Below are 27,673 nucleotides of genomic sequence, written 5' to 3'. Positions count from 1 at the left end.
CATCATCATTCCTGCTGCTGATTTGATGCTATTTCACCGACTGACAGGTGGGGGCAGTACTGTGCAAAGACGTGCAGCAACGTGAAGAAGACGACTGCTACCAAACAATCATGAATGTAAACAATGCAAGGTTTAAAACTGGCTTTGTAAATATTTTATGAGGAAGGAAGTGCATTGTCAGGCCTCTAGGACACACACAATTGGATCACATCTGTGGCGAAGGGAGAGGGGCGAGCTCTGCTCTTGTACTTCTCCACCCTCATTTACTCTGATGGTCCAGAGATCAAACTGCCAATGTTTCAGTCACATTTCTCTGAAAGTAGTCCACAGCCACAAATTATTACCAAAAATGTAAATGCCAAGAGTGACAACATGAACATGGAATCAAAGACATGTTTTCCACCCACAGAGAGTGGTAACACCGCCTCAGTCCATGAGCTCCCATGCTTGACTCACAAAGACATGACTGCATAACACATCAAACTGACCAAAAACAGTATGCTAACAGCTGGTGTGGTTTTCCTCTCTCTCTTTCAGATGGTGAGGGCCTGGGCATCAGTATCATCGGGATGGGTGCAGGGGCCGACATGGGCCTGGAGAAGCTGGGCATCTTTGTGAAGACGGTCACAGATGGAGGAGCAGCACACAGGGACGGCAGGTACGTTCATTCATGTTGAATATCCTGATTCTTCATCTCGTAAAGACACATGCGAGGCAGACTTGAAAAGGCCTTTGCCTTGAAGACCATGTGTCAGCCTGAGGTTAGCAGTTGTAGTTTTATTTCCAGGAGTGGAAGCTTCATTGTCCCACTTGTCTCTCCGATTCCTGGCAGCTGCACACGGGTCTTGCTGCCAAGAACGAGAGCTTATAAATGGAGTGTGGCTTGTGTGGGTTTCAGTATAAAGATGATGAACAAAGGCCACACTTGAGTTATTACTGTTAATCCTTTAACTTCTCTTTTAACTGCCTCCTCCAGGATCCAGGTGAACGACCTGATTGTGGAGGTGGATGGGACCAGTTTGGTGGGAGTCACCCAGAACTTTGCCGCCTCCGTACTCAGGAACACCTCAGGAACTGTCAAGTAAGAGTTACTCTCAACAGCCAGGATTATACTGCAAATGCTTTGGCGTCCTTTAACGCCAACAAACACAAATCATCCAACACCAGTGCAATGTTCATTAGCCACAACAGCAGCAAGACTCGAGGGATGAAACTAGTTGGAACACCACTAACCCTCTCAACTGGAATATCTTGACAACCATTGGATGGACTGCAAATTTCATGCCACCATCAGAACAAAATTTTATGACTAAATACCTGAAAAACCTTCTTTAGACAGTCGGGATTTGTGTGGAGTTCTGCAGGGATCAACAGATTTTAAGTCTGGCAACTAGTGCCTGCTCCTCTGCTGCAGTTTCGAGGCTAACAAGTGGTGCTAGCTGCTAACAACCACCTCTGCAGCTAACAATCTCTACAAATCCATATAACAGCTCCACCATTCACAGTCAGACACACACGCCTGCTTATTAAGTGCCGCATTACAGCTCACAACTTGAGCTAACAACTGACGCTGCTCCGGTGGGAGAGTTTTGCTAGCTAGCGAAACATCCTGGTGCCGACTATTTACTGGAAGTTAGCAACCTGCTGGTGCTCCATTCTTATAGGATTCATACAGAAATAGAAAATATTTGCAAGGACGGCCACTCTCGGCTTCCTAGTTTAAAACGTTTTCTAAAACATTTTATGAAGTAAAAGTGCCAAATTCTAGTACTTGAAGCACCATGTATGAATCCTGGCATGCATGAGAGGGAAGAGCTGCAGGAGGATGTATTTTCGAATTCTGGTAATTTGTTTTCCTTTTCCAGAAAACTGCTCCAGCTTTAACACATTTCCACAAGCCTCAGGTGTACTTTGTGCTAATTAGCAAACATATGCTAGCATGCTAACATGCAGGTGAACAACACAGTAAACATTTCCTGCTAAACATCAACATGTCGGCCTGTCACTGTGAGCCTGTTAGCATGCTGTGCTCCTCAGTGAAATGGGTGTTTATTTTCACAGTTGCCATCTTGCTGTTAGCCTCTGCTGTGACCAGGACGTACGTGTTGTTACACTCATCTGCCTCAGCTCGCTGTGACTTCAACTCGCAGAGATGGTTTCCTCTTGATATACACAGCCAGCCTTACACGCAGGACTGACTTCTACCACATCCTGCCCATTCAAGCACCAGACTGCAGATTTATATCTCAAGTCTCACAGGGTCATGATTATACCCTTCAGTGTGGAAAAGCTCCCTTTCTGAGACATCCTGAATACGGTCCAAAGATTCCACAGAAAACACAGTTATCAGGAACAAACACACTTGGCATCAGAAATATCATTTTGAAATGCCAGAAGGATATTTGTAGCTCTGCTCTTTGGCGTTCTTGGTGGAGCCGACTGTTCCCTACGTGCTCCTTTTGTCATCCGAGCTCATTCATAATTCAGGGTTTAGTGGTCAACGTTGTTGGGGTGATTGTTAGTGTTGTGTGACTTGTGAAGATCAGAGACCTCCATAGATAGCTCATACATTATGGATCTCCTGCAGTGATGGGGGCGCTAGAGCTCCGACCTATTCATAAAAACAACCGTCAGGCAGACAAATAGACGGGGGCAGGAAGTGCGTTTAATTACCCGTTAGTGCCGCAGAAATTGAAAGGCTGCAGTGGCTGGCTTAATAACCGTCTGTGGCTTCATCGTGATTTACGTTGTTTTTTCCTGTTCGCTGTTTACATGGCAGCTCTAATTGGACAGAGATTTGTGAGCCTCAATCAGGAAACATATAGTCTCTATAATGAAGTGCACAATGAGCTGAAGGAGAGGCAGAGAGGGGCGTTTGATTTTAATCATAGAAGAGGCCAACTCCAGAGAGACTGCCTTTGTTCAGCTCAGGAAGACATTTTCTGTCATCAGAGAGCCGGCACATTCCTCACTACATTAACACATCACACTATAGCAACTGGAGAGGGCTGTGAGCAGTTTATTATATATGAAAAACACATTCTTGGTCCTTATGGAGGCTGTGTATGTGCTCCTCAGTGGTCAGCAGTAAAAACAGGACCATCATATATTATTTAGCATGCACATATAGCATCACACCACAACAGATAAATTACTATTTTGCTTCAGCTAGCCACTTTGAGCATGTCAGAGTTCACTTCTAACTGAGGCGACTGTCATATCTCAGGTTTGTGATCGGGCGTGAGAAGCCGGGAGAACAGAGCGAAGTGGCCCAGCTCATCCAGCAGACCCTGGAGCAGGAGCGCTGGCAGAGGGAGATGATGGAGCAGCGCTACAACCAGTACATGGACGAACAAGAGGTTAGTGTCTGTGCTCAGGGCTCGTTTTTAAGATCCTCTGGAACAAGGAGCACTAAGAAAACTGCTTGGTTTGTCATTCTTGAATCAGCGGTGGTGCAGCGTCTGCACATGCACAGTGGTGCAGAAGTGAGGGTGCAATGCTTACTAATCAGTTTCCTTCCCCCTTCACTTGGATGCACGCACACATACTACCATGATCCAGTGGTGGAAGAAATGCTCTGACCTTTTACTTAAAGGGATAGTTTGGATTTTTTTTAAGTGGGCTTGTATGAGGTACTTCTCTGTAGTCAGTGTGGATGTCAGTCAGCACGCTCCCAGTTTGGAGAAGCAGACTGGTGTACCGTAACAGAAGCAAAGCAGTTTACTGCAAACGGGGGCAGCAGAAAAATGTATTTAAGCCACCTAAAGTCTAGTCGAGTCAACTCCTATATAAGTGTGCGCAAAATTTGGAATATTTCGACCGTTTTACCTTTCCGACGGAGCAACCAGACTTCACTGGCAAAATCAGCGATTTTACCCCACAGAACACAGGAGCTGCTGTTCTACCTTTGCCTCGATTGGTTAGTTTGTTTATGTTATTGTATGACTTTGGTGAATCCGAACTAACCCTTTAAAACACAAACGTCACACAATAATACAAACAAACCAACCAATCGAGGCAAAGGTAGACCAGCAGCTCCTGTGTTCTGTGAGGTAAAACTGCTGTTTTTGTCAATGGAGTCTGGTGGTTTTGAAGAAAGCATAGACAAGTTTCACTTTTAGTTCAGTTCCCTGTTGGAAAGGAATGTCTGACAGCAAGTTATAGCGGGTAAAATATTCTAAATATACCATATACTTATAATGTTAGTTTCTTTTTAGTTTCTTTTGCAGTACTTCTGTCTGTCCTGTCAATACTGAAGTGTAAATATATTCATTCATTCATTTTCCGTAACCGCTTATCCTGTTAGGGGTTGTAGAGGGGCTGAAGCCTATCCCAGCTGACATTGGGCGAGATAGAACCAAAGTACAGTACCTGCGTGACTGTGCTTCCCAACAGTCCACCACTGTCATGATCTTTGAGAATTAAGTGGGAGATTCAGGCTGTTAACTTTTACAGCTCACTTGATGTCTCGTCAATATTTAGAGAAGATCAGTTCCAGTGTCAGAAAAACAATAATGAAAGTAAGAAATCAATAAATGGACATCAGTGATTATTGAGCGGCTGTTGTAGAAAAATAGGCCAACACAAAGCTGCTCGACAACAGAATTAAAGCATCACTAAATAGCTTTAAAGTTTATGTAACCTTTAACCTGTTCAGGCACAAAATACTTTCTCAATCCTCATAATGAAAAACAAATCATTTTTTGCAATCATTCGCTGGCCCTGTGTCTCCTTGGTTCCCCTTTAGGATTATGAAATTCATCCCATCATGAACAGAAGCCACGCTCTGTGGTGTGTCTGTGTTGTGCTTCTGGGCGAGAAGCCACACTGTTGTTTCCAGCGTGTATCAGGCTGATCAAACGATAAGCTCGGCTCTAAAATGGGGACGAATCGGGATGACTGGGATGCTGTACCCTTTGCTTTGTTAATCTCATGTGTCTCTGATGTTTCAGTTGTACATAAACACATCATGTGCTCACAAACCGCCTGTAGTTTCATTTTAACAACAGACAGGAAGTTGCCCCATTCATGCAGGGTGACGGTGGGTGGTTCTTGAAAAGCGTTAGGTTGTATAATGGAGAGTACAGTCAGCGCTGTGGAGGTTTGCACCATCTAGTGGCCGATTGGCACAGAAGTATGCTTTTAAAGACACCAGTAAATGACTGTTTCACTTTGTTTTTGTTTTATGACATTTTATTCAGATATTTAACAATAAATTTAAACATTTACCTCCTATCTATATTCTGAAGGCTTTTTTTTTTTTTTTTTACAGAGGGCTTTGTTCATATGTCATTAGTACACTGCTTTATCTAATATTTTATTCTGAAAAACCTGGCTAAAATAGATTTTTTTTGTGGCTGTTGAAGGTATTTTCTGATTTAAAAATACATATACAAAATTTTCTTTTGTCAAGAAAATGAAACAAAAAATTTTGAACATAGCTTTTTCCAATGTTTAAAGTTTTGTTCTGGAATTGTACGCAAATTACAGCAAATTTAAACATAAAATTTAAGAAAACTTATAATATACATTTTATTTAACATAAGCAATCAGCTGGGGGAAGTTTCATAATGATATCTATTAATACAAAGTTGACTGAGTGTTTCTAACCTGGACTTCTTCCCTCCCAGGGTGGTGAATATGGCACAGACGAAGAAGAGGACGACGATGAGGAGGTCAGTCCTCCGTATCCCAGCGCCATCGAGGTGTTTGACTTGGCAGAGAACGAGGACATGTCGCCTCTGGAGACGGACCCTGAGAAACTAGCACATAAATACAAAGAGGTGAAAAGTGAACGTCTTTAATTGGGACATTTTCCGTGTAATCACATCTTGTTTCCTCTGATGGGCCCGATTTTAACACATGTATTTAAACTGTCATCTGTCTTTGTTATAAAGCTCCAAATAAAGCACGCTGTGACCCAGGCCGAGATCCAGCAGCTGAAGAGAAAGGTAGGCTGATAAATTATGATTATAGTCAATCCTAATCCCATAGGATGAACAGAAGCACTGATCATTTTAAGGATCAGAGATAACATTAGCTTGTGATTGAGATGGAGGCTTCACCTGTTTCTCCAGCTGCACCACGCGGAGCAGGAGAAGCAGCGCTGGCGTATGGATAAGGCCCAGCTGGAGCAGACCCTGCAGGAGAACAAGGAGCGTATGGAGAAGCTGGAGGGCTACTGGATGGAGGCTCAGAGTCTGTGCCAGGCGGTGGACGAGCACCTGAAGGAGACGCAGTCCCAGTATCAGGCCCTGGAGCGCAAGTACAGCAAAGCCAAACGCCTGATCAAGGAGTATCAGCAGAAGTAAGCTCAAGTACCTCATACAACCCCACTTCGAAACATCCAAGCTATCCCATTAGACAATCTGACACTCTGATGTGCTTCCTTTAACAGGGAGATTGAGTACCTGAAGAAGGAGACCCAGCGTTGTGCACAAGTTGGAGCGGAGGCCTCTCTTCTGAAGGAGGAGTCGGGGCAACTCCAAGAGCAGGTACATGGAGGGGGGCTAGAAACAAGACAAGAATATTAGTAGTGACATTTTGGTATTGTTCAGCCCATGCATATTTAGTGCTAAAAGAAGTAGCTTACAGTGTTTTTGACTGATTAAGGAGTTTTGTAATGGGTCCTGCAAAGAAACTTTTAATTGGCTTCTTAGTTGCAGTTTGATGCTCTGCTAAGCTTTTTTTTTTTTTTTTTACAGCACTCATGAGAACAATTGGTCTCAAAACTGCTTCAGTGAGTCTTGTGGCCTTTATACAAACCATACCACACATTTCTATGAGGTGAAAGCTCTTCATGTAGCAACAAAACCTCAGAGGACCACATTTAGACTGTATGTTGTGTTAAAAAAAGCCCAATGTGACTCACACTGCAGCATGAGGGTGATACTATCTGAACGAAATGTAAATATGTTCCTTGCCAACAATTTAAGAAACATATGTATATTTTTAAAGGGAAAGTTCACCCCAAAATCAAAATACATTTTTCGTCTTACCTGTAGTGCTATTTATCAGTCTAGATTATTCTGGCATGAGTTACAGAGTGTTGGAGATATCGGCTGTAGAGATGTCTGCCTTCTTTCCAATATGATGGAACTACCATCCAGAGTGATTCTAGCAGCACTCAGCTTGTGCCCAGAGTGCCAAAAAACTACATTTGAAAAACTCAACAGCAATAAGCGTTCTCAGATTGAACAATTCTGGGGACTCACTAAAGCTGAAAACATACTGGCGCCATCGTGGCCACACAGCACACACTGGAGGCGTCGCACTGCAGCTCGTCAACAGACGACCACATGAAGGTATTACTACTTCTACTGAAAGATCTGAACCTCTTCCACCTCTGCGTTTGCTTAAAATTATGTGTGGAGAGCCCCGACTTAAATGTGATTTCTCAACTGAGGAGCCGATCTCCAGAGCTACGACTCACCAGGCAATATCTTTTTGGCCATGGTCTTAATAATGACGGTATCTTGGGTCGTTTAGCTCTGGATATTTCTCGACCTCAACAAGTCTCTCCTCATCAGTTCTTTGTCACACACGAGACCCAGCAACAGCTACAGAGTTCTCATCATGCATCCATGGTGAGGAGAGCTTATCTAATCTAAAACAGGAGCTAAAAAAGTCAATCTGAACTGTGTTCTAAGAACTAAGTTCATTCCTCGATCTCTTAGAACTATGACAAAGTTCCTCCTGCCGAAAATGTCTCTTTCCAGAAATCATGACCCGATTACTCAAGATAATCCACAGACCTTGTTGTGAGCAGTTTCATGTAGGAACTATATTCTACAGAACTGGAACTACACCTCCACCTGTATCACAGCGCAGAGAGAAGCACTCATCTACAGCAGTGGTTCCCAACTGGTGGGTGGCAGGTCCATTCTGAATGGGCTACAAGTGACTTGGGAATGTGTCAAGTTAGTAAAGAAGACACTTTATTTTGAAATACTTTGAATTTCAGGCACAGAGCTTTTATCCTGAAGTGCTGTTTCCTGCTCAGCTACCAATGGACAGCTACTTGTCAGAGACAGCAAACTAGCTTGACAACATGGCCAAACGAAAGTATGACGGGGAATATATTAAACTGTGTGGACTTCGGGGGCGACCTCTAGCTCACCTGGTAAATTGTGCACCCCATCTAGGCTGAGTCCTCTGCAGCGGCGCAGGCTTTGTTGCGTGTCATCCCCCCTCTTCCTCCCACCTTTCCTCCCTATCTTGGCTGTCCTATCAATAAAGGCAAAAGTCACCCCAAAAAATAATCTTTAAAGAAAAACAAAAAACTGTGGACCTCAAACTAATGACTCAGGACAAATCTAGATCCTGCGGCTGCACCAGTTGGGACCTAGCACCGGTGAGCTAGCTAACGTAACAGCTCAGCAGAGGACGCCATTAGTGTTAATAAGTCCCGCTGTCACAAGCCTCTCATCCATGAGTAGATGCACCCTTCCCTCTGCGCAGTGATATGTTGGTGGGTGTAGTTTGGTAGAAAGACAATAGTTCCTTCATGAAACTTCTAACAAGGTCTGTGGATTATCTTGAGTAACCAGGGCATGATTTCTGAAAGAGACATTGCTGTTGATTGTTACAAAAGTATTTTTTGGCACTTTGAGCACCACAAGCTGAGTGCCATCTAGTTCCATTATACCGGACAGAAGGCAGACATCTCTACAGCCGATATCTCCAACACTCAGCAGCTCACACCAAAACAATCTAGACCATTTGTATCCTGAAGAATGCCTGAATTCTTGATAATGGAGTCAGATATTCTGGAGCTTACTATATATGTTGCTGACTTCCTGTGAAGCACAAAAGCAGCATAATTAAGCCTTTTCCTCTCTGTCTGTGTTCTGTAGGTGGCCGACCTGGAGTGCAGGGTGGAGGAGCTGAAATCTGAACCTTTATAAAAGCCTTTTGTCCGTGAACGTATCTCAGAAAGCCGAACTTGACTAGACGAAGGAGAAGGTATTAGTTATTGTACTCGCAATGACCTGCAGGGTATTTCTCGTCACCATCTTGAGCTTGGTTTCTGGTCGCAGACTGTATATGTGTCCTCAGGCGTTCAGCCACTTAACCCCCTTTTTAACCATGTTTTTCTGTTAACATTTACGGGAACGTGACGATCGGTTTTATCACAACTACAGACTCTGTTGAGCTCTAGATATACTGTTCCTTTTTCATTTCCAGAATTCAGTATTTAACCCCTTAATTTGTGGTTTTGTGACAGACCAGGCTGTTGCTTTTAATTGCCAAAAAACAAATCCCTTTCTTTCTTTCGCCTAGTTTTGTGACCTTTTTTTTGTACAGATGTGATACTGTGTGGTTTAACAATCAGTTTGGTTTGTAAAAAATTTTAATATGTGTATAACATTTAACATAATATAAACTAATGAGATTGAGGGTTGTTGTATATTTTACGTGATGAAGGTGTGTAAATTGGACGGAGATTGCACTGGAGAAGACATCGACAAGGTGCTTCACTGGATCGGAGGAATAAATGGGAACTGCGTTTGAGGTGTCTTCGAAATTGTACAAACAGTAACCCAACCTTCGTAGGGGTCTTGTCACTTAACCTTGAGAACCACCTGCTGCCTACCTTTCAGAAGTGTTTGTGTATTTTTTACACACTAAGACTCATTAATGAGCGTCCAACCCTCCGGTTTTAACCCCTCGGACCACAGAAACAAGCCTCCACAACTGCTGTGCCACAAAAATGGATCTTTCTCCCCTAAAAATGGATGTTGTCAAGGACTTGTGTAACTGGTATTAGTTAGGACTACTGATATAAGAAACATTACTGGACTGGGATGTTTAAGGAGCCGTTACCAGCAGCAAAAGTTACAGATTTTAAAAGCTCGTGTCTCGAACCAGCAGCTGCACTTGACACCGCTGTGTGTAGCACATGGAAAACACTGCCAGGTTTTATACCTGTTTCAATTTACGCACAGTTTAACAATGAAATTGAGTCTACTTGTGTCAACTGTCATACCAGTATGTTTGTATAGTTCAGGTAAGACTGAAATATTTTAATTTTACTTAATATTTATAATATAGTCAAGGTGGAAATATGAGCTAACAAGGACAAAAACTGACAAAAGCAATGCAAAAAGCAACGTTCAATAGACAAGTTATACTGTGTCATTAAAAAAGAAACGTAGATCTGGGTGACTACAAGAACAAAATTAAGATTAATGAATTGAAAAAAAAAACAGGCATGTTATGAGTATTTTCATAATGTTAAGGCTTGTACAGTGCACATGCTTTGCATTGTATGTTTTGTGGAATAAATGGTCAACAGTGAAGTCAAGTTGGTGTTTTTTTTTTATTTCAACAGTAAGCATCTGTTTATGTGATGGTGAGCTCTTTTACTTTGTTGTTGACTGCAATGAATGATGTGTTTGATTATTTCTGCTGCTTTGAATTAACAAAAATGTATATTCCTAAACACAAAACTCCAATCTTTTGGTGATGAATGCTTCAGCTTTTAACAAATGTAAAGGGTAAGTTTGGTATTTCAAACCTGGACCCTTTTTTCAAATGTTTTTGTGTCTTAAGCCCTGTTTCCACCAAACACTTTAAGTATGGTACCTTTGGAACCAACAGTAACCCTTCAGACATGGTACCTAGACCCTAGTGTTTCCACCGCAAACAGTCCTCTTAAATGTGGGCGGGGTTGTTGTCACTCACTGCTCCATCCAGCACTCACTGTATTTCCTCCTTTATCAGTCTGCACCTCGTTTATTGTCCACAGAACGAGGCTGCACGCTGACATTTTCAAATCAGAACAGGCTGCAGTGAGAGTCTCTCTCCATGGGATATTTAAAAATAGCAGGTTTGTGCATTTTGTCCTTCTCAGGCAAGCTCAGGGGTTTAGTGTTGCTGGAGCCCACAGGAACGACACTCTGTAACACCTTTTTCTTTCTCCGAGTGAGGACTGTCAGGTCAAAATTAATATATTGACCGTCCTCTATTGACCAATCAGACTGCAGTGTTCACAGCTCCACCTTTTAGTACCAGATCTGTGTGCTAGGTACCCCAACAGAGGGGGGACCAAACAAGGGGATGGTATGGAACGGTTCCATTGGTACCATCCACAACTTTTCACAGTGGAAACGGACAAAAAGCGTACCGAACTGAACTGTATCGTACTGTACTGCTTGGTGGAAACAGGGCTTAAATGATTAAGGAGACAACAATTTTGGCCCAGTACTGGGCTGCAGCAGCAAACAGGCTGCAATGAAATGTTAATGGGCAATTGTGCATCTTCAATGAGACCACCGCATGATCTTTTTTTCCCAAAGATTTCTCACTTGACTTTCCCATTGTTGCCTTCTCCATCCTCTCTCTCCAACCTGTCGAATATAACACGCCCACTGACGTTGTCACAGCTGCCACTCCAGGTCAAGGAAAAACCTGCTATTTCTTGGTTCCAGTTGAGAACAAACTTTTTCAGGCTCTGAACCAACTTACTTCTAAACGAAATGCTCTGAATGGTTCAAGATTACGTGCGGGAGACGGAACAAAACCAGTTCCATGCTGGTGGAAAACAGGTAGGAGAGCACTAAGGAGGACAACATGAGGAGCAACAAAATAAATTGTTTGAAGTGCGAAATGATAGACCTCCATTTCTCATGCTTCTGTGATCTGATTTGAGAAACAAAAGTGATTTACCTGCAGTCTGAACATAGCCACTTTTTAATCAGAAACAGCCCTGAAATCTCTATCGCCAAACTCACCAGACTCCATTTAAATAAACAGTAATTTTAAAATAAAACACACTTCATTCACAGTCGACAGAAATTAAATAAAACTCACAAAAACCCTTTTGATTTGTCTTTCCACTCTTCTAACAATCACCAACTCTGGTTTGAAATAAACCCTTAATTCACCCAGTCAGAAGTAAAAAATACACTGGCTCTATATACGCTAAAACTACTGTTAATTTGAATGGAGTCTGGTGGATGGTGATGGGGATCAGGGCTGTTTCTGGTTAAACAAAAACGGATTTACTCATAACCAAAAAGGTCTGTCTCTGTGGGGATCTTTCAACAGACACTTAGAATAATCATCTGAGCCTGTCAGTGGCAAAAAAGCACCTTGAGTGGACATAAATTGACAGTGCCAGATGCCACGAGTGTTAACACTGCAACCTGTTTGTCTCTGCTAGCTGCAGCACACTCCCTAAACACTGAACCACTTCCAAAAAAAATTTTATCCACTAGTCGTTTAGACACAAAAACATGGGGAAATAGGGTCCAGGTTGAAAACAAAAACACATACCCTGTAACAAAAATGTATTATTCTACACATAAAGTTCCAATCTTTGGGTTGTGAAATGCTTTAAACAAACTTAAATATAACTTTAAATAATGCTGTGTAAAGGACATTCAAAAATTCTCTGCAACATTCGAAGTGCACAGTGATGAAGTACTTGACCATTTAGTGCAATTAAGTTTACACTGGCATCAATTCAAGCTCTTCTATAGCCTTTCCAAGTCCTAACAATGTGACTACAAGTGCATCTTCTGATGGTGCCTCCTGAGATGATAGTTTCGGGAAAAGCTCTTCCCGCACTGGGTGCATTTGAACATTCTCTGTCCCAGGTGAAGCATTTGGTGCGCTTTCAGACTCTGCGGCCGGCTGAAGCTTTTACAGCACTCAGGGCAGCTGTAGGGCCTGACCCCCGTGTGCTTCCTCTCGTGTCGCTTCAGGTCTCCCGACTGCCGGAAGCTCTCCCCACAGTGGGTGCACAGGTACGGCTTCTCACCTGTGTGAGTCCTGAGGTGCACGTTGAGCTGGCCGGTGTAGGAGAAGCTTTTGCTGCAGTGGGGGCAGCTGTACGGCTTCTCGCCCGTGTGAATGCGCTGATGCTGCTTGAGGCCGTAGTGGTTCGTGAAGCCCTTCCCGCAGTCGGTGCACAAGTACAGCACCTTCACCTGCTGGAAGCACGCGTGAGCTTTTAAAGATTTAGCATTCGCACAGGTCTTCCCACAGTGGGGGCATACATATTCTTTGGCCCCCTCCTCTTCCTCTTCTTCCAGCTGATCCACCAGGCTGTCTGAATCACAGTGTGACAGATACTCCACCGGGTGGTGCCTCTTGATGTGTTTAATAAGGTAGCTCTTCATAGTGAAGGAGAACTGACAGTACGAGCATGGGAAAGGCTCTGACGTGCAGTGATACTTCATGCACGTGTTGCTCTTCTGATGCTTTTTCAGGTTCCCAGATGTAGTGAAGACTTTACCACAACGCTCACAGCTGCAAGACTTTGCATTTACGTGCACCATCTGCTCGTGTCTCTTCAGGAAGCCCGACTTATTAAAGGTCGCCCCACACTGACCACACTCCAGCTGTTTCGAGGTGCACTTGTGTACTTTGAGATCGTCTGGGTTTCCGTATGTTCGTTTACAGCGTTTACAGCTGAACCATTTGTATTTTTTGAACTTGGCATTTCTGACTGCGGGCGCCTCCGGTTCAGTGGAGCTCCTAAGCGGCTTCTTGCAGATGGCTGCCCTCCGTTTTGGAGCTATGAGCTTGGTTATGGCAGAAATTTTAGATCCAGCACCAACCCGCTGAGGCCTTTGACGTTTTTGAGCAGATTCAACTGTTTCAGCCATCGAGGGTTGTGGACTGTAATCTGGATCATTGCTCTGATCACCACAGAGCACTGGATCAGCTTCCTGATTGTCCACTGTTGTCTCCTTTGAGTGATGCTCAGTTATGTGCTGCTGAACAGCCTCCACTGAAGGAAACGTAAGTGAACACTCAGCACAGCTAAAGGGCATGTTGGTAGGTTCCTTCGGAGCCTCATTGAGTTTTTCTCCCATCTTGCCATGTTTCTGGTGGTGCCGCAGGTGCCTGGTCAGGTCGTTGTACTGGCCAAAACACTTGTGACACACAGTGCAGACGTACGGACGTAACCTCTGATGGACATATGCCTTATGCTTTTTCAGAGAGGCATCGTTTGTGAAGCTCTTGCCACAGTCTGAACAAATGAACTGGGATGTTTCTGCCTCTCCTGCAGCAGCGTCCTCAGTCTCAGTTACATTCGTAGGTTCTTGTACATCGTCACTCTCAGTCGTGTCCTTTGTTTCCTCAGTAACAGCTGGATCTGCCATGTTTAAAAGTTCAGATATCTGTGTCAGGCTCTCCTCCTTCTCACTGATGTCTTTGTTCTGATTAGAAACACTGTTTGTCTCTTTCATCGCAGCTTGCTTTCTGTGAACTAGCTGATGTCTGATTAATCCAGACGCCTGGCTAAAACTTCTCCTGCAGTGTGGGCAGCAGTAGGGACGTCTGTTTGAGTGGACGCAAAGCTTGTGCCTCCTGAGGTGAGGTATTTGCTTGAAAGTCTTCCCGCAATCACCACATGTTTTGGACTCGACGGGATCAACGGTTAACACCACCAGGGATGCTGCAGGGTCACCTGAGTCAGCACTGGAAGGAGGATTTTCAGGTTCAGCTGTCTCAGCAGCTGGTGTTGTGCCGTCGCCTTCAGGCTGGATGTGGAAGCATTCTGTGTGACGCTGCAGGAAGGACTCTGTGGTAAAGGACAGCTGACAGTGGGAGCACAGGAAGATCTGAGACGCTGCAGTTGCTTTACTCTCTGCAATTTAGAAGAGGAGAAAAAAAATGTCAACATAAAATGACCAGATTTAAAAAATAATCTTGCACTGTCACAGAGTCAATAGAGAATAACTACCAGGATTCCCACACTTTTTTACCTATGAATTTTCTTTTTTTTTCCTAATATTTAACCCCATTTTTATGACTTTAAGTAGTTTAAACCAGCCATACATTATTCAACATATTCAATCAAATGATTAGAATCAAATGATCACAGCTTGGAGCTGCCACTGCTGCTTTCCATGGGTGCTGCATGCCAGCTCGCCGCAGGCTGCATTTTGCCACTGCTCGATGTGTTTTTTGCATGATGCTGCTGTACTGTCTGTACTGCAGCAGCCTCCAACTTAAGCAGCTATCAAGCATCATTTAAAGATTAATCACACTGACATTGAATGGTCACGCATCTTATGTGCCTCAAATCTCAGTGCAAAAGCCTTGGTTAACCTGCTACACTACATTTTCCTGTTTCTCTCTGTGTGTGACAGTTTCTGTCGCCCAAAAGGGGGTGTGGCCTTGGCAATAATGCAGTGCTGGTCTGGTCTATGTATCACATGATACTAGTGATGTTTCAACAGGCATGCAGCACAGCACTACATTAAATCAGTAATACAAGGAATGTATTTTGCGCCACTGAAGACGTGTTTTAGCATTTTGATAAACGTATTCTAGACAATAACCAAAACTATGCATATTCAAAACTTTCCCAAAAACATTCTGTTAATTCCAAACCCACCGCAGACCTGGAAAACAGTTTATTTAACTTTCATAACAGTGCCAGGGATTTTATGAGTGTGGGAACCCTGAACTACAAAGTGACACTTAGGTTGTAGACAGTACCTGTTGCATTCAGCTTCATAATCCACACCTGGGTCCAAGCTTCACTAAAATGGTCGAGAAGTTTGCTGCTGGGCCAAACCATGAGCTCGTCTCCAGGGTGGATGCTGCGACAGCAATGGAAAAGGATGCTACCTTTGTATTGGACCACCAGCAGGTTCGCCTCGTCTTTGTTACGAGCACAGTTTATGTACCTGTGTAAGAAGAGAGGGGAATATAAACATGGACTGATTTTTAGATGCACCATCATCTGCAGTGTGAAGGCAGATATCATGGGGTTAACTAAGAACAACAAACAAAGCCAGACCACAACAATGACATTCATACATTAGCTGGTGCTAGAACACTGCTGGCGGTTGAGTTGCAGTGTGGGTAATGTAGGCACCTGAATGCTTAGAAAAAAAAGAGATGACATCCCTCTTTCTGCACTGAGTTTGATACTCTTTATAAGCTGTCCATCGCACGTTTGACAATATTATAAACGTGCAATGCCAAATTGGAAGAACACTCAATTTGAATGAGACTGAAACAGAAGAAGACAGACACATCCACTATGGTAGAATTCAATACTTTACCTCATCCAGTTTGAGTGCGATTCTCTGGCACCGTCAATGTACTCATACTCATCTTTTTCTTTGTAAATCTGCAGAAAATGAGAGTATTTATGTAACAACAACCCCAATAAGAGGTATTTCCAGAGACAAACCAAATCCAAGCTCACCTCCCAGGAGAAGTCACTTTCCATGGCGTTTTCCCTTGTTGTCACTTCCCCCTCATATGGTCCAAAATGCATCCCTGGAGACACTATCGGGCCGTAGTTTATGACCCCAACGCCTGCACTGGGAATACTGGATCTGCCTATCATCAGGCCGTAGGGCAGAGTGAGGAGAGCCCTCTGGGGGAGACCCGTACTCGTTGGAAAGTTGAGGATAAAAGACGGGCCGTTAATGTTGGTGGGGTCATTCTGGTCCTGGAAGAGAGTCAGACACTCCTCACAATCTGGAAAACAGAAGAGCACAGGATTTAAAGTTTATGCTTGTCAGTATAAATTCAGTTATTATTTAACACATTAAGATATGGCATATTTAAATGTAATATTCCATTTACAATAAGACCTTTAACTACGGCACCTGTTTGTAATAAAAAACCTGTGGACTGTACGGGCTTCTATGAATTTCAGATTAAGTCAGTTTAAACACTTATTCTACTGTCACAGCGATGTGTTTAAATGACATGTCTCCTTATTTTAGTATAAAATTTCAGGAACAGTGTGTAGGATTTAGGGGGATTTATCACATATATATCCCCCTAAATCCTACATACTGGACCTTTAATAGAAGGGAAAGTTTAGTCATAAGAAAAGGGTGCAGCACAACCACCGCTCTACCCAGCTTAGTATTGGCAAGGTGCTGGAAACTTCAATGAGTCCAAACTGGTAGACAAGACTTCCACACATTTAAATCTATGTAATGTTTCACTTTATTGTTGAGCTTTCTGTCTATGAGACCTTCATCAGAGCATCAATAAAGTGAAACACTGCATAGGTGTGTATGGAAATCTGTTCTTCCAGTCATAAGAGGAGGATAAATATTAGTAGGAGGAATAAAACAACAACAATGCCATACTCAGGCATATTCCATTAATTTTCATTCTTTAGTTTGAGTCTGTAGATAATGTGGAAACTCTTCATTAAACACAAGGGCGCTGTGATAAAAAACAGAAGAAAGAGTGTCTCTTGCTTACAAAAGCCACCATCAGCCTCTGGGTTGTCTCCATGTCCCACAGTGTCCAGTAACTTCTGGATTGGCGTTTCTGCTGGCTCTAAGATAGGTATCACTAAAACAACAAATACACTATGATAGAAACATATAAAACCAACTCCTATAACCAGTTTAAATGTCAAACAATCAAACCTCTCACACCTGCAGGGGTGCTGTCTTCAGAGGGAAGACACTCCTCTGTTATAACAACCTCCTCGGTTGTCTCAACCCACTCCACACCGCTGCTCCTACCCGACATGAGTGCACTCTCTGTGGAGAGGTGATGGAAACTATAAAGCTTTATCACAGATGCTAACACGTACACATGCTACATGCTGAAGCAACACATGGGCAGGTTACGTTAGCACGCTAGCCTAGCTTGCACACAAATTAGCTGGCTAACATTAGATTTGACACAGACGGAAAATTATAATATTCAGTGGACATAGTGCTGTCAAGTCATGGCTAATACCACAGCATTAGCATAGCTATAGTTAGTAGCTGCTAAGTGGCTAACACAGCAGGATCATGTCACACAGAATAACGTATCCCCAGTTATAACTCTCTACATTAACATATATTAATCTTTGTACTTACTCGAGTCACAGCGGATATATTCCTCACAATGTTTTGCTAACTAGCTGCCGTTAAAACCGGTTTTAACAGTTAGCTAACATGGTAACGAACTAGAAACAAAACTATCCGTGACGGAAGACGCTTTCCCCCGGAAGTTCATACATCCCCCTTTCAACATAAACGTCTAAATTTCCGTTATTTTTCAAAATAAAAGTGTTAGCGTTGTGTAAAATGGCTTGTTGAGGTTTATCTACTATCGCACGGATTCACCGTACTTTACCAGTAAGTCCAACAAGCAATATTTAAACACATAACACCAACCCTACTGTACTAAAAACAACCTCTCACGAACATTGACCAACGATGTATTGGTTGTCGGGTGCCCAACCATCAACGGCGCCGCTGGTGTAGTGGTATCATGCAAGATTCCCATTCTTGCGACCCGGGTTCGATTCCCGGGCGGCGCACGTGTCGTTTTCTTGGGTACACTAACATTCCTCATGATAAGAGACAAGCATGCAATGTACAAGTACTGAAATATTACCAAAAAACAAAAACAAAACAATATATAGGTGATATAAAACTAAATACAAACTACATTATTAAAAACAGTAGGGTGCAAAATATAAGAACTAACTCATAGTGACGTTCAAAATATCAAAATATAAACAATGCAAATAGACTTTTTGAGGCCTCCTATTAAGAAAAACTAATTTAAGGCATTTTGAGACTTTTGAAGGACTTGTAGACACCTTATATGTACCTCTTATTATTTATTTATTTTTTACTTTCCCTGTTTATCTGTACTCATTTCTCTTTGTGCTGCTGCAACACACATTTCCCGTGTAGGAATCAAGAAAGTCTAATCTGATATTAAATTTACTTTTGTGCACAATTTAATTGAGGGAAGTCTGGGTTGTGTCGTGATGAAACAGACACAGATAACTACATATCCTAGAAAATTATTGCAAAGTTATCACACAAACTTCACAGCCTGGACACTGAAGCTGAGTACCAGGGGTGCATTAGCTTGACAGCTAGCTCGGCTATTTTGCCTTGGTGGCATCCATTCCTTGTTGCCTGGCAACCTGCTGAATGATGTTTGTCGCTGTTGTTTAGGGAGAAAAAGTAACAACGGTTGCCTGGCAACGACGCGGCCGGCAGCGAGCACCACAAACTACTTTTGGCGTCGAAATGAAGTCGGTTACATTTGGTAGAAGTGTGTCCGCGTGCGAGCTGGACCGTCAAACAGCGGAGGGATGTGCACACATGTGCGGGATGTGTCCGTCCTGCGTGTTCGCCCCCAAACCACCGGGCTCCGCTCCGTGTGTGTGGAGGGTGTCGGATGGATTGAGGAGGAGGTTCATGGTGGAGCTGCTGTTACGGTGCAGAGACGTTAAAGTGCTGGAGAACATCCAGAGGGTGCTGGGTGTCACCTCATGGAGTTTATTCAACTACGCCAGGTCAAGGAGCCCGGCTGCACCTCAGGGTCACCGCTGCCGGGGGATGGACGGGAAACCACACGGCATGGACCTGAATCAGATCTGGGACTGGTTCAACAGCAGCCCGGACTGGACCCAGTTTCATTATCTGTGCCGTCTCTTCTCACTCTGTGATCCGGAGCTGTTGCGCATGGTGGCTAATTTAACCAGTGTGCTGCTGGTCAGACAGAAAGGAGGCTTTCTGCAGTTTAACGGTAAAAAGAAAACACCTTTTATTTATGTATTTTCTGCAGGAGACTCTTCCACTGCAGTTCCCACTGAGCACCACTAGATGTCGACAAAGGACACAGATATAGCTGCACAGTGGCTATCGATCTAATCCAACAAGATCTTTGCTCAGTGACACTTTGCATTGTTTATGTTGAATAATAATAATCATCATCACCATATAACAATCTCATATAATTTTCAGTGAGTGGTCGCAGTACCTGTCAGCGTGATGAGGACAGTGATGGAGACTCAGAGGACCCTGCTCTCATGGTGGTCCCGGGGTCCTCAAAGTCTGTTTCTGGAGTCAGTAGATACAGAGACTTCATCAGCTGCCTGCCTGTCGATCTGTCAAAGAGGATATTAGGTAAGTCATCTACACAGGGAACACTACTGAAATGAGATGCAGTACTTTTGATACTGTCAACAGAGACACATGCCAGATTTGTATTCGTTATACATTTCAATTAGTATTTATGTTTGCTATCATGTTATTTGTATGCGACATAAAATATTATACACACTGCACATTAATTTGATAATGTTCGGTTACAGAAGTGGAGTCGACTTTTCACTGCCTTCATGTTCAGTCTGAAGTGATCATTGATGTGTACTTACACTGAGAAATAAACGGAGCCAGTCTAATGGTACTATGGGGATGCAACTTAATTACTCAAGAATGCTCTCGTTAAATCCACTTCATTCAAGTAGTTAGCCCTGAATGAAGTGGCCACCCACTGACCCCTGCTGGTAAAAATAATTGGAGGCTGACATTACAGTCTTTAAGAGGCTGTGGTGCCCTCCTTTTTTAAGCCAGCAAAGACAGTGGTGTCTTGTGAAAATAGGCAACCTAAGACCACCAGTGGTAGAAACCATTTTGCCATAGCTTGCTGGGAAGTAACACTCCAAATTTAGGCTAAATTTTGGCGAGAGAACAACTAGCATGACCATTTTCAAAGCGATCCCTTGAACTTTCAAGTTAAGATTTCTGCATGGGTTCTATAGGTACCAACGAGTCTCCCATTAACTCGAGAAGGCTTGTTCCTGGTAAATGTTTTCTTCCTTTAAGCCCAGTTCAGACCAAAGATTCACGATGAGACAAAACCGTTCAAGAACGTTGCAGAGGAAAGTTGCAGCGGTGTGAACTGGCCGTCTGAGCTCGACTCAAGCCAGCTGATGGTGTCACCTGCAACTCCGCTGGTCAAAGAAAGTAAAGCTCATCAACAGCCAATCAACTTGTTGTGAAATCCCTGGTCAAGTCAAAATGACCTCAGATGGCATTTTCCCTTATTGCGGCAGGTGCTCCGTCCCTGTCTCATTGACTGATTAATTGGTGCTGGTTCTTTGTTATCGTGGGATATTTATCATGAATATAGTCCATCTGATGCTTGTTATACGTTTTCTACCGTTTCACCACTACTACAAATGCAGCTGTAGCCAATATCTCACTATCACTATCCTCATTCATATTTCAAGAGGTTACAAATTATATTCAGCCACAAATAAACCTGAAAAGCTGCAAATCAGAACGGAAGTACAGAGTTGTTGCATAGAGAAGATACACCGTCTCATCTAGTTGCATTGGTGTGAACTCCAAAAAGCACTAAGCTAAAGATAAATTATGCTTTTCAACATTATAGACAAGATTACAGTATCATTTTTGTGTTGTACATTTTATGAGTGGAAAAAAGAACAAGAGCACCATGTAAAAGCTTGGGCACCTCAAGACACGTCAGCTTAACTTTTGCCAGGGTCTCAGACCATAATTAGCTTGTTAGGGCTCTGGATTGTTCACAGTCATCATTACGAAAGCAAATTTCAAATGCAAATGCAAATTTCAAAGCTTTATAAATACTCTGACTCCTTAGACCTTGTCCCACAATCAGCAGCCATGGGCTCCTCGAAAAAGCTGCCTAGCACTCTGAAAACCAAAATAACTGAAGCCCACAAAGCAGGAGAAGACTATAAGAAGATAGCAAAGTGTTTTCAAGTGAGGTCTAACAAAATTTTGAGCACGCCATTGTATGATGTATAAATGGTGACCAGGCTAAATGATGACAGATAATACATATACATATCGCTTTTTTTTGTCTTAACTCTTACTGTTAGTAATATTGTATACATGCAGATGTTATACTGTACTGTGTCTTCTGCCAGGTCTGTTAGACGAGCACACTTTGAAACGCTGCCAGAGGGTTTGTCTATACTGGCAACACCTTGCACAAGAAACCGAGGAGGAAATGAAGTTCAGAAGACATTTTCAGGATCAAGTTACGGCTATGATGAAGGTGGAGTGTTTGTATATTTACAGGATTCAAAAGTGTGTAAAGTTGTAGTTTTTAAGGATGAAATCGAATGACAGTAAAGTTTTTTTCTGTTCTAGAGGTGTAAAGGTATTAATATGGTCAGTCCGACTTACGCCAACATCATTGAAGTCCCCGTGCCTGTCAAGGATGATGACAAAGTTGATATTCATCCCAGTGTCCAACAGGTCAACTATCAACACCAGAGTTCTAAGAACTTCAGTTTTTGTACCAGAAATACATTAGTCAGTATGTTGATTTTTTCTTTTTGACCTTTATTTCACAGGTCAGTCCATTTGAAGCTGCTTATGCCAAAATCGAAACTAAGATGGTGCAAATGGAAGAGCGAAATGTTTACTGTGGTGCATATTTCACCACGGTGCTGCTGGACAAGTTAGTGCGTTCAGTTTTCTTTATTGTTAAGACTGCCTAACTAAACCCCGCAAGCTGGAATAAAAAACGTATTTGTTGGGGTTTGACAGAGAAGACCAACGTCGAGTGGTGGACTACAGAGGTGGATCATTCATGGCAATGAGCTCCAAGGACCGGGCGGTGCGTCTGCTTTACATGGCATCAGAAACAAAAGTTGTGTCCGTGATGAAGGGCCATGTTGGCGGCATCCGGGCCGTGCTGCACTGTAAGGACAGAGACCTGCTGATAACTGCCAGCTGCGACTCGAGTATCAGGTGAGGAGGAGACGGACACTCGTTACTGACAATGATGAAACGTTCCTCTTTGTGACTGAAGTTGAATTGATGGGGTGGGTGTTTATTTGTTCTGTGTAGGTGTTGGGATGTGAAGACAGAAAGGTGTGTGATGGTGCTGTATGGTCACAGTGGCACCGTCAACTGCCTGGACGACCACGGGGACAGACTCGTCTCAGGAGCCAGAGACTGTTCAGTAAAAGGTGAGCAGCCTTTGAAGAATAAATGTCTCTGTTCAGACATTCAGAAATATGAATAATCTGGAAGTTTTATGGTTTAGAAATACAGTCTCATAGTTGAATTTGCACATGAGCTGTATTACTGTTTGTATTTGGGGTTTTTTTTTACACAAGATTCTTTGTATATTTATACAAAGGATTCAAGCGATGACCCTTTTTGTGACGCTGCCAACACAATAATCTGCATGTTTTCAAGGAGCAGTGTGTAGGATTTAGTGGCATATAGTGGTGAGGACTGCAGCCTGCAACCAACTGAAACTTCTCATGTGTGCCGTAAGTGAACCCACGTAGAGGATTCCTTCAGTGTTCGTTGTTCATGAGATTTTTATGGGGAGCTGAATCATCCCAGAGGTCTCGTCCTCTCAAAAATAAATGGACCAGGGGATAAAAACTAAAGCAGTTTCAGTTACAAATCATGCTATTTGAAGATGGGCCGCTATACTTGCACCTGCTAACGTGTGCTCATCTTTTTTCTCTAATAACTTAAGATCTAGATGTTCAGGAGGGTTTTTCCTGGCAATGAAATATCTGCAGAGATCTCCTACTCTCCTAAAACAGATGTTGTGATGTATAAAAAGAGACTTGATGGGAGAAACTTTGACCCACGCTTACAAACATTTTAGAGATGGGAAATTGGTGATGCAGATGATGAGGTGGAAGCTTGACTGTAGAAATTGTTGAACATTTTTTGGCGCGCACCATTTTCGGCTTTTGTCCGTATACATTTTTAGTATGGATCCTACTCATTGTTTTATAAATGAGACACTGAATGAAGCAGTTTCACATTACAAATCAGTGTCTTCCGATGCTGCTCGTCTGCAAACTACGGTGGCTGATGCAAAAACACAAATGGCCCTATCTAGAGCCAGTGTTTGGTTTTTCCGTTATGGGCTACTGTAGAAACAGGGCGGACTCCATGAACGAAGGTAACAAAAACACAACATTTTTTGGTGATTATACACTAAAGAAAACATACTATTATATTCCATTCTGGCCAGTATATCCCCTTAAATCCTACACACTGGACCTTTAGTGCTTTAAAACATTATGTTAACTGAACTTATCCACCACATTGCAAGTGTGGAGTCTACACACAGGGAAGCATTTTGAAGAGTTTAATTTTAAGCACCCAAGTCCTGTCCAATGTGTGAGGATCAACACAAGAACAGTCTACAGCTGCTGTGATCGAGGCCTTGTTAAAATATGGGACATGGAGAACGCATCGCTGCTCAGGGTGAGGATATGAGTCATTTGTTAAGGACACTATACTGTACATACATCTACATTTGATATATTTGCATTTGTTTATACATTTCTCCCAAAGGTGATTGACGCCCACAGGAGCTCTGTGAAGTGCCTGTTCTTTGACGAATGGCACCTTTTATCCGGGGACTGTAACGGTCAGGTCATGGCCTGGAGCACCGCCTGCGACACTAAAGAGTGTCTCATGACCTTCAACCACCCAAAGTAAGCAAGAAACTTCTGGAGTTGATGATGCCCAGAGAGTTACTTGGTGATGAGCAGACTGTCTCATCACAGTATCGGTATCTTCAAGATGATAAATGTACATGTATCAAACCTTCCAAACCTTTCGAGTTTTGATACTTTTGTGAAATACGGTGCCAGTTTCTCCGAGACGTTCTGTTATAATACAGGGCAAGTAGTGTGAAGGGCAAGTAGTAGACGTCCCACTTACCTCTGCAGTCTTGTGCTGCATTCCATTGCTGTTGGAATAATCTGAAAAATGAGTTCCCAATCATATTGCTCACCTGATCTTTTTCCTAAGCTCTTTATTCTGTCATCATGCTGTTTAAATGTTCCAAGCAAGAAAGTACAGTACAGCACATCTTTGTAGCGTCAGTGTTGTTTCCACATTACAACTTGAAGCTCACGAACACACCGAAGTCAGAATGACAACCATTCGAGGAGCATGTGAATGCACCATTGTGGCCTTGGCTGGCGTAGGTCTCGACTCGAGTCATGAGCACTTGGACATTCGACAGGCTGACCGGTACATAGCAGACACTAGAAAGAGATGCTCATTTTGCCCATCATTAGTTTCGTCAACATTTGTTTTTTAATTGTAAAGGGATACATTGTCATTAGTATGTTTTTAAATGTATTTTGTCACCATCTCCCTACCCACTGCCATTCCTGACACTGCTAGCCATATATTATCATCTAATAACCCTAAATGTTGACTTGAATGTTGACTTGTCTGCAGGGAGGTCAGATCTCTGACTCTCGTGTACCTCCGTGTCATCACTGGCTGTGTCGATGGAAAGATTCGCATATTTAATTTCCTCACCGGAGATTGTCTGAGAGACATCACAGCAGAGGCAGAAACAGGACGAATACTGTCGCTGCACTTTCAGGACAACAGGTGACTCAGATGTTTATTTTCTATTATTGTTGGAAGAGCATGTTGTTGTGTTACACCCCTTAAGCCTTGGTCAGTAAAGGAAATGGATGATAATGTTTGAGGTAACAGTCAGGTCAGCAGAAGGCCTAAAAAAAAGCTTCAAGGTCAGGCTACTTGACCTTTGTTATGAACACACTCCATCTATCGTCTTCCAGTTGTGGCGGAGGGAACACAGCTGCCCAGGTAAGGGTGTCTAACTGGCTCCATTTCCATCGCTTCCAAGTTTAAGAGGAAAGTAGATTGTCCTGTGCCCCAGGCTCAACAAATGAGAGTCTCTTTTTAGATGTGTGCATTTATCAAGAAACAGTTGAGGTGATTTAGAGTGAGCCAAGTGACGGTATATACAGTGTTACACTCTGTATGTTGAGCTGTGATTCTCCTTGATCAAGTCTTCATTAAATACTGTGTGTGATCCATCAAAGTCTCTCTGAGGTCTCCTTCAGCTGTTAAATCATCAGCTCTGAAAGTTCTTCCTCAATTGTATTATTCTTATTAGTGTGGTCTTCAGATACATTTGTGTCTCATACTTTCTTTCTTAACTCTGTTTCAGTATATTAGTGAATGCGACATCTGGTGTGAAGCTCTACCACTTTGCCAAAGTGTTCTGGGATTACAAAGAGTCAACAGAGAGAGGCCAGGCTGATGTGGCGGCTCAGGATAGGTTGGTTTCGGAGACATCTGTTTCAGTCAGAAAGCTTCCCCTCACCTCTGTCGGGGCCGATCGCACAGCAGTGGTGGCATCACACAGCCAACAGATGCACGACTGTAACAAGAAACCAAGGAGAGCTGAGCTGCTTTACGACACCTGCACCCTGCCCACCTCTGATAAATGTCGAGCACAAGGTGAGCATGCTCAAGTCAGAAATAGTGGAAATATGTTTTGAGATCAGTTGAGTGAGTTGAGTTGAGTGAAATTTTTCCTTCATAGCCAGGGAGCGCTGTGAGACTGCCGAACAGTCTGTGATGCTGAGTGAGAAGGCAACGCGTGAACGGATAAAGAAGAGGGGGCTCCATCATCCTCGGACACGCGACTCCATCCTCCTCAGGGTCAACGCCATCCAGAAGGCACAGTGCATGGACGAAGTCAGCATCAACATGGAAGTCAACGCCAGGCTGAGAGATTCCTGGGGCCCTCACACGTCTCAGGATCCTCTGCAATGCCACCTGAAACATGATGTTCATCCCAGGAGAGCCGAGACATGTGTCCCAATTTTAAAGAGAGCCGTCAGTCAAAATACGTCAAACACGGTCCAGCGCAGAGATGTCTCCACAGCTCCTGTCACCACATTGAGACGCCACGCCTGTTCATTTTCTAAAACAGCACCGCCTCACAGCACTGACACACGCAGGGCAATCAAGAGGATGAGTGGATTCACTACAGGCGCCACAGAGGGCCCACGGGCTCCTGCGTGCGTGAGATCGCTACCTAATCCAGAACGCTCCATGAAGAGAAGCACCAGCTTGCCCAGGATCGGCCCCGTGGGTCCAATCAGAGAGCAGGGAGGACTCAGGCTGCTCACAGTGACCCAGCTGGAAGACAATCGAGCCAAGATGGATCTCATGCAGAACTGTGAGCAGAAACTGTCCAAGAGGAATAACAAGCTGGAAGCACTGTGAATAAAGTCACACATGCATCAATAAATACAAGTTTATTTTACTTTTTTATGATATGTGTCAGCAGAACTCCACTGCACAGTGGGTGTTTAGGATCTCTGGTAGTCCATGGGACATATAGTGATGTGATGTTTCATTAACAGTCCACTAGGGGTCAGTATTGTATCATCTGATTGTGGCTGAGCAGTACAGAGGAGTTTTACTAAGCAGTTTGCTTTAGATTTTATTTTACTTTTTCTGTTCATTTGTAGTTTAATTATTTATCAGATGTATTTGTTTCGCCTTTTCTTCACTTTAACGTTTAAAGTTAGTATTTATATATTCAATTATAAAGGGAGGAGATGCACACACAGTTAAGTCAGTTTTTAATGCAGTACCCTTTACACATTTTATGGAATATGCATCTATAGTTTGACTGCATCGAAATTTGCAAAATAAAAAGTAGCATTTTCACATTTTTTAACATTCAAGAATTTGATTTTTTCCTCCCAGTAATTACGGTATTCTTTTTTGTGATTTAGGCCCTGTGTACACATATACAGGAAAATCAGTGGATGAGAATATCCTCCCTACGGAATATCTAAACACTCTGGTACAAAGAGCAAGGGTTAAGTGGTCGGCACTGATTACTATAAGTGTTGAAACCTGAAAGATTGAAGGAGCATTTTTGTAGTTTTTAAAAACTGATACCCCCCCCACCCCGTTAAAAAAAAAGGTACACATGACCTTTATTTCACAAAATATCTCTGTCCACATTAAATGCTCATCGGCGTCAGCTGTCTGTAGCTCCTCGTCACACACGGTAAAGTGTACAGGATAACTTTTTCAGAGCAGCTACTAGAGATCTCATCACCACTGATTCCCCTTCAATATAAGGATGAAGGAGC

At 43.1% G+C, this 27,673-nt stretch overlaps 3 protein-coding genes and 1 non-coding gene across 5 annotated transcripts in view; 3 read left to right on the top strand and 1 right to left on the bottom strand.

Moving 5' to 3' along the window:
- The window catches only part of ppp1r9bb (protein phosphatase 1, regulatory subunit 9Bb), a 31,123-nt gene extending 20,822 nt beyond the window's left edge, over positions 1 to 10,301 (top strand). Inside the window, exons 4-11 of the mRNA XM_033611533.2 lie at positions 538 to 658; positions 977 to 1,081; positions 3,227 to 3,359; positions 5,631 to 5,783; positions 5,898 to 5,951; positions 6,078 to 6,307; positions 6,398 to 6,494; positions 8,856 to 10,301. Coding sequence (XP_033467424.2) covers positions 538 to 658; positions 977 to 1,081; positions 3,227 to 3,359; positions 5,631 to 5,783; positions 5,898 to 5,951; positions 6,078 to 6,307; positions 6,398 to 6,494; positions 8,856 to 8,906 — 944 coding nt within the window. The 3' untranslated portion in view covers positions 8,907 to 10,301. The remainder of the gene's footprint in view (positions 1 to 537; positions 659 to 976; positions 1,082 to 3,226; positions 3,360 to 5,630; positions 5,784 to 5,897; positions 5,952 to 6,077; positions 6,308 to 6,397; positions 6,495 to 8,855) is intronic.
- Positions 10,302 to 10,305: 4 nt separating this feature from the next.
- prdm9 (PR domain containing 9) lies at positions 10,306 to 17,945 on the bottom strand. Of its 2 annotated transcripts, XM_033610510.2 has the most exons (7): positions 17,817 to 17,945; positions 17,382 to 17,489; positions 17,203 to 17,295; positions 16,181 to 16,458; positions 16,035 to 16,102; positions 15,463 to 15,653; positions 10,306 to 14,605 (listed from the first exon to the last, which is right to left on the bottom strand). In XM_033610510.2, the coding sequence occupies exons 2-7, from the start codon at positions 17,476 to 17,478 to the stop codon at positions 12,510 to 12,512; spliced, it is 2,823 nt and encodes a 940-aa protein (XP_033466401.1). In that variant the 5' UTR covers positions 17,479 to 17,489; positions 17,817 to 17,945; the 3' UTR covers positions 10,306 to 12,509. The 2 variants fall into 2 exon arrangements, with proteins under 2 accessions (XP_033466401.1, XP_033466403.1); XM_033610512.2 differs by lacking the exons at positions 17,203 to 17,295; positions 17,382 to 17,489 and having other exon boundaries at positions 17,817 to 17,939.
- Positions 17,946 to 18,191: 246 nt separating this feature from the next.
- Positions 18,192 to 18,262, top strand: trnag-ccc (transfer RNA glycine (anticodon CCC)). The gene has a single exon. It is a non-coding gene; the product is annotated as a tRNA-Gly (tRNA).
- Positions 18,263 to 18,962: 700 nt separating this feature from the next.
- On the top strand, positions 18,963 to 27,287 carry fbxw10 (F-box and WD repeat domain containing 10). Its single transcript, XM_033612205.2, has 12 exons — positions 18,963 to 19,491; positions 19,710 to 19,871; positions 21,662 to 21,792; positions 21,888 to 21,995; positions 22,094 to 22,200; positions 22,290 to 22,493; positions 22,593 to 22,714; positions 23,830 to 23,984; positions 24,075 to 24,217; positions 24,975 to 25,133; positions 25,723 to 26,015; positions 26,101 to 27,287. The coding sequence occupies exons 1-12, from the start codon at positions 18,990 to 18,992 to the stop codon at positions 26,787 to 26,789; spliced, it is 2,775 nt and encodes a 924-aa protein (XP_033468096.2). The 5' UTR covers positions 18,963 to 18,989; the 3' UTR covers positions 26,790 to 27,287.
- The last annotated feature ends 386 nt before the right edge of the window (positions 27,288 to 27,673 follow it).

This window comes from Epinephelus lanceolatus, chromosome 21 (genome assembly GCF_041903045.1).
Source record: "Epinephelus lanceolatus isolate andai-2023 chromosome 21, ASM4190304v1, whole genome shotgun sequence".
Taxonomy (NCBI): Eukaryota; Metazoa; Chordata; class Actinopteri; order Perciformes; family Serranidae; genus Epinephelus; species Epinephelus lanceolatus.
This window is presented reverse-complemented; position numbering and strand designations above follow the sequence as displayed.